The sequence below is a fragment of the Pteropus medius genome, unplaced genomic scaffold (genome assembly GCF_902729225.1).
Source record: "Pteropus medius unplaced genomic scaffold, Ma_sr-lr_union100, whole genome shotgun sequence".
Taxonomy (NCBI): Eukaryota; Metazoa; Chordata; class Mammalia; order Chiroptera; family Pteropodidae; genus Pteropus; species Pteropus medius.
Genome location: NW_024354503.1, coordinates 3,335,001 through 3,341,647, shown reverse-complemented (window position 1 = coordinate 3,341,647; position 6,647 = coordinate 3,335,001). Strand labels below are relative to the sequence as shown.

The window sequence follows — 6,647 nt, the reverse complement described above, 5'->3', positions numbered from 1 at the left end:
AGTCAGCCCCTTGACTGGTAGAGTCCCCAACTGGCCAGCCCCACCTCTGCCCAGACCCCCAGAGCATCTCTGCTTTCCCAGGCAAGGCCAGGATCCCTTAGGAGCTCACACTGGACCCCTCCCCTCCACAGGGAGGCTCTTGAGGTCCTCAAGACGTCGGCAGATCCTCTATGCAGACCGCCAGGCATCCCTGAAGGTGTCCTGCGCCTACAAGGAGGACGAGGGGTTCTACACAGTCCAGGTGACTTCACCCTTTGGGCCCCGGGAGCAGAGCACCTATGTATTTGTGAAAGGTGAGCGGGCAGGTGGGGGGTAAAGGGGGCAGCTGGAGCCCAGAGAACAGGGCTCTGCCCTGACCGATTTGCTGTGGGACTTTGGGCAATTCCCCTGTTCCTTGGGGCCTCAGTTTCCCTATTATAAATGAGGATGTTGTGTTAGAGTCTCCCTAAGAATCTGTGGCCTCCTATGACCCTCCAAAAGGACACGGCCTGAGAGTTTCAGAGTTGGTGAGAGCTGGGGAGGGAGGGCCGAGTGTGGACTGGGATGATTCTAATCCCTGATTGATTTCTACCTCCTGGCTTTGTCACTTCACTAGTGGGGTGACCTTGGACAAGTCACTTTTCCTCTATGAGACTCAGTTTTCCCATCTACAAAACAGAGTTGCTCCTGGGCTCAGAGATTAATAATGCCAATTACCCAGGTGCATAGTACATGTGGAATGGGCCCCTAGTAAATGGTACTCCCAGTGCCCCCCAGATACTGTTGTTTAAAAGGGGGAGGCTATTACTCAAGTCCTGAGATCAAAACTGAGCCCCTGGATGATTAACAAAAAGAGGAGGCTGTGCAGGGGAGAGAGGGAGCAGCTGCCAAGTGGACGGGAGCTGGAAGAGCCTCCCCGTGCCCCCTCCCTCCCCACCCTCCACCCTGGCTTTCAGATGCTGCAGCCGAGAAGCTGGGGGCCCCAGGTTCCCCGCTGAATGTCCGATGCCTGGATGTGAACAGAGACTGCCTCATCCTGACCTGGACCCCGCCCAGTGACACCAGGGGCAGCCCCATCTTCGGCTACTCCATCGAGTGGTGAGTCAGCCCCTTGAGTGGCAGAGTTCCTCGGGGGGTAGACCTGGCTTGGTTGTGAGGACGAGAATGGGGGCCACAGGAAAGAGGGAGCCCCATACCTGGCAGGAAGTAGACCGTGTCGTATCATTTAGGGGCAATAGAAGGGTGTTCACCGGCACCTGCAATTCTGCCATTGGAGTCAGCCGCTGCCTCTGGAACACTGACAGCAGGAGCTGGCCCCAGGCGGGGCACACACTCAGTGACCGAAACCTGAGCACATGTGCACTCGTTGGCTACTTTCCTGCTGAGTGACAGACAGAGATTGAGTGGCATTGACCCTGGAGGGAAGAGGCATGCCAGGAAGGGGGAGGGGCTGGGACATCCTGTCTCCTTCATGTGCCACCAGCTCAGAGGCCTTAGTTTGAGGTAACACCTAATCCTGCCACTGATGGCTCGAGGACTGTGTACCTGCTGCATGCCTTATCTCACCGAAGCCTTAAAACCACCCTAAGAGGGATTCTTTCATGCCCCATTCCACAGGAAAATGGGGTGCGTAGGACGATGACATTGCTCATTGGTGGTGGAGTCAGGATTTGGACCTGCATGTGACCACCGGCCCATCCATCCAGTACTTAGTGCTGTGGTAGGCCCTGAGGACAATGGTACCCACAGGGCTCAGAGAGCCCAGACTCTGAGGGTCAGTCTGGAACACACGCTGACTTAGGGAGGGGACGGCCCTCAGTGAAATCCTAACTCCACCACTAGGAGCCGTGTGGCCTTGAGCAGTCATCCCGCTGTCTGGGCCATGTGTCTGCATTTGTAGAGGGAAAGTAATCACATGTAACTCTGTGGACCATTAGGATGTGAAGGACACAGTGCAGCTCCAAGCACACAGGAAAGCTCCATGAAAGACATGGAAAGTTCCATCGTGGGAGGTGGAAGATGGTCCCCAACCTCTTGGGGGCCTGAGGTTCGAGCCAGGCTTTTTAATGGAGAGCAGGACTTTAAATGGCCGAGACAAGCTAGGCAGGCAGCCCAGGGCAGGGAAATGGCCCTGGCAGAGGCTCCAACTGGGAAGGTGTGAGTCATGGGACTACTCTCCCACAGGTGCCAGGGCGAGTCCGGGCAATGGGTGCCCTGCCATGAGGCCCCTGGAGGGACCTGTAGGTGCCCAATCCAAGGCCTTGTCGAAGGCCAGAGCTATCGATTCCGGGTGAGAGCCATCAACAAAGCAGGCAGCAGCCTCCCCTCCAAGGCCTCAGAACCAGTTGTCATGGGTGACCATGATGAAGCCCGAAGGAAGATAGGTGGGTACAGAGGCCCTAAAGGGACATTCTAGAGCATCAATCAGGGCAAACTCAGGACTGGCTCACACAGGAGACAGGTGGCACGGCCCCCATTCCAAGCCCAATTCCAAGAGGTGAGACACAGCCCATCCCCTGAGGAACCCCTAATCTGATGGAGGAGACAGGAACTCCTAGTCATTTGGAGGAAACACAGTGCTGGCCTTAGGAGCCCCTCGCCTGAGCGAGAAGGTATGGCTAGTCTGACAGAAGACACACCAGTCCTATCCACAGGAGATACTAATGTGAGGGAGCACCACAGCACCTTCTTCAGACACTCTTAACCTGGAGGAGGATGACAGCCCTGCCTCAGGAGCCCCCAGCCGGGGGGTGGGAGGAAGTGAGGGGACACAGTCCTCCCAGCCCTCAGAAGTCAACCTGACTTAAGTTTGCCTCCAGCTCCACCATGACTTGGGTACCTGACCCCAGGCATATCACCTCTCCTCTCTGTCCCCTTTGTCCCAAGAGGACAGAGCATCACGCAGGGTCTAGGAATCAGCACCCACAGGATGCAGACTTGCTCTGACCCAGTCCCCACATACCTTGCACCCCTACTTCTCTCCCAACTTGCTCCATTCTCCATCCTAGAGATCCCCTTTGACCTGGGAAACAAGATCTCGGTCAGCACAGACGATTTTGAAGGTATGTGTGACCCTCTTGACACTTTGCCTGAAGACTCCAGTCCCCTTTATGGTTCTAGAAGCTCTGGAGCGCAAACTGGCAAAGAGACAGAGGCTGCCCCTGTAGGGTGTGGGAGGCGAGGGAGAGAGAGGCCCCATTGGGGGAGCCAGGGTTCTCGGGTGATTGTGGCCCACCTTGTCGTGCCCCTCGTGGAAGAGGTGGGAAGTCCCGGGAGGGACATCAGGAAAGCTGGGTTCTGGCTCCAGCTCTGGCCAGCCCTGCTGGGTGACCTGGAGCAAGTTCCAGCCCCTCTCTGGGCCCTAGTTCCCTCCTCTATGAAATGAGGAGCTGAGATTGGGACTCTCTGAGGGACCACCCACCTCTGCCCCTGGATGACTTTGATTCTAGACTTTGTGACCATCCCCTCCCCTCCGACCAATGTCCATGCCAGCGAGATCCGCGAGACCTATGTGGTCCTGGGCTGGGAGGAGCCGAGACCCCGAGGCAAAGCCCCACTGACATACACCCTGGAGAAGGTATGGAGACCCCAAGGCCCCCGGCTGCTGGCTAGCTTAGAAATAGTCATGCTGTGGGGGAGTTCAGGGAAGCACTGAGAGACCCCCAGTCAGTATCTATCCCTTGGGGAGGCCTTCAGAGCATAGAAGAGAGTTCCTTGCCTGGAAAGGCCTGAGTGTGGCCCTACATAGAAGCAGGAGGATGGATTAAATGACCTCCTGAGATTACCTCCAGCCCTGAGAGGTCAGTTACTGATGGCAGTTTCTGAAGCTGTCTGTGGGTATACACAAAATTAAGAGACAGACAACAGCACCAACAGTAAGATCCACTCTCTTCTGGGCACCTCCTTGCCTCCAGGCCTGGCTAGCATTGGGCCACACATCAGGTCAAGCATCTCTTCTTGGCCAGAGCCATGTCAGAAGGGAAGCTAGGCTGGTGACTAGTGGCACTCACAGGGCATACAGGTTGTACTAGGTGGTGGTTCTCACTGTGGACAGAGCGGGGACAGGTGTCTGGGGAGGGTGCAGCTGTGTGGAATAGATTTCACGGTAGCAGAGTGAAAAACGGCCTGGCGTTAAGATCACTCCAATCCTGACTTCTGCTGTGTGAGCTGGTTTCCTAACTTCTCTGAACTTCAGTTTCCTCCAGTATAGACTGGACAACCTACTCCATGCGGGTGAAATAAGATGCAGCACCCAGCCGGGGCCAGCAGCCCTGGGCCTGTAAATGCTTCCCAAGGAGACATCCCTGACTCTGGCACATAGTGAGTGGACAGTACAGGGTTAATGAATCAATGAATAAAAAAGTTCCGGGGAGATGCCTCTGGCTTTGGTGGTCCAAATGGGCCTTTCTTTGCACACTCACGGGTGATGGTATTGCTTAGACATAGGAAAGCTATCATAATTGAAGATTTGTTTTGTGAGGCGGTAGACTATAAGGTCAAGACCTTGGAGTCAGACCGCCTGGGTTCGAGTCTTGTTTCTACTGCTTACTAGCTGTGTGACGCTGGGCCAGTTACTTAGTCTCCTCTGCCTCAGTTTCTTCTTTCAAACAATAGAGACAATAATTGTACACACCTTATAGCAGGGGTCCCCAACTCTCAGGCAGCAGACCGGTACCAGTCCATAGCCTGTTAGGAACTGGGCCACACAGCAGGTGGTAAGCAGTGGGCAAGCAACTAAAGCTTCATCTGGATTTGCAGCTGCTCCCGGCACTAGCATCATGGCCTCAGCTCCACCTCAGATCATCAGGCATTAGATTCTTATAGGAACACCGGGCCCTGGTGCCAAAAAGGTTGGGGACTGCTGCCTTTTAGGGTCAAAACGAGGATCAAATTAATTAAAGCACATAAGACAGAACAAAACCTGATATACTGTAGGTACACAGCAATGTTCACTGGTTTCTATAGCAATTCCTTGGCCTAGCTGGATTCTAGGCCACCGACAGCCAGCGGGGCCCTGGGATGGGAAAGAACAGGAAGGCAGGGTCAGCGGGTCCCCTGGGGTTTCTGGGTCAGCAGAAGTGGCCTCTCTCTGGGTGCCTCACTCGCCTGTATCACCTTCGGCTCTTCCCCTCTATCTGCCTAGAGATGCAGAATTTGTGGCTGCCTTTGGGGCCCCTGATGCTGTGGAGAGTGAGCAGGTTTGGGGGCCCCCATACCTGAGCTTAACTACTAAATACACCAATTATTAGATGTGTGACTCTCAGCCAAGTCACCAAAACTCCCTGAACCTGACTTTCCTCATCGGTGGGGAAATTAACACCTACCTCGCAGGGTTATTGAGAGAATTCATCCATTTACTCATTTATTTGTCCCAGGATCATAGATAGACTACCTCCCTGGGTACAGACAAACCCTAGGTACAGACAAACCCCTGACTCAGGAGCTGACTTTCGAGTAGGGAGTGGGGACCTATGATCAACAAGATAAATGAGTAAAATGTTTAGCACATTAGCTAGTGGTAGCCTTAAAGAGAAATACATAAAGCAGGGAAGGGATTTGTAGTGTTGAGGGAAAAGGCTGCTGACGTTTTAGATGGAAGGACTGAGGAGGCCTCCTTAGATAGATGAGGTTTGAATAAAGGCCTAAAGGAAATGAGGAGCCGACCAAGAGATTTCTGGGGGGAAATCATTGGGGTGGGGGTGAAGGAAGGGACCAGCAAGTGCAGAGGCCCAGAGGCAGGGATTAGGCCTAGCACCAGCAAGGAGCAGCAGCAGGCAGCACAGAGCTATGATGGGTGGGCAAAAGGGAACATGGAATATGACCCAACAAGTGGCAGGTGTCAGGCCTAGAGATGCTTTCTCTCTAAGGGAGATATGGGGCTTGGGATGGTTGAGGGAGTTAATGACAGCATGTGGGGGAAGTGGCCAGCACGGAGCTGGGCCCAGGCAACCACCCAACTCATGAGTGTTTCTCTCCTTTGTCACAGTCAGTCATAGGTAGTGGCACCTGGGAGGCCATCAGCACAGAAACTCCTGTGAAATCCCCGAGATTCGCCCTTTTGGATCTGGAGAAAGGGAAGTCGTATGTCTTCAGAGTGCGCGCGATAAACAAGTATGGCATGAGTGACCCCTCGGAGTCCAGCGAGCCCATCACCTTGAAGGGGAAGCCAGGTACCTGCGTGATGCAGGAGATGGGGGCGGGCCAGGCCAGGCGGGTCTGTCTGCATCCGGGACTCAGGACCCCAGGGCTGCCGAGACAGAGCCGTGCCCGTTTCCCTGTCCCTGACCCCTGCTACCTACCACGAAGCTGAAAAGCAACGTGATCTCAGGCCTATAAAGTGTTAGGACATCAGGATTCACATTTCTCTGGACAAGAGGCTCATGGAAGCAAAGACTTTTTTTTTTTCCCCCAAAACAGTAATTCACAAGTTGCAGAATCCAGCTGGGTCCAGCATAAGTGCTGAGTGTGACCAAGTGGTCCCTCGGTTCTAGAGATCTCCAAGCAGCACCCAGTCCTGCCTCACCTCCTTCCCCTCCCTGGTGGGGGCTATGCTGCCCCACCTCGAACTCTGGCTCACCAAGTGGAACACCTCCCACCTGTAGCATGGCATGGGCCTGGGCAAGTCATTTCTGAGCTGCAAACCTTGGTGTCCTCACCTGCCAAATGAA

At 54.5% G+C, this 6,647-nt stretch overlaps 1 protein-coding gene across 1 annotated transcript in view; it reads left to right on the top strand.

Annotated features, from left to right (window-relative positions):
* MYOM3 (myomesin 3) overlaps positions 1 to 6,647 on the top strand; it is a 47,367-nt gene that overhangs the window by 14,886 nt on the left and 25,834 nt on the right. Inside the window, exons 9-14 of the mRNA XM_039854823.1 lie at positions 132 to 293; positions 936 to 1,077; positions 2,164 to 2,363; positions 2,988 to 3,041; positions 3,429 to 3,556; positions 5,966 to 6,149. Coding sequence (XP_039710757.1) covers positions 132 to 293; positions 936 to 1,077; positions 2,164 to 2,363; positions 2,988 to 3,041; positions 3,429 to 3,556; positions 5,966 to 6,149 — 870 coding nt within the window. The remainder of the gene's footprint in view (positions 1 to 131; positions 294 to 935; positions 1,078 to 2,163; positions 2,364 to 2,987; positions 3,042 to 3,428; positions 3,557 to 5,965; positions 6,150 to 6,647) is intronic.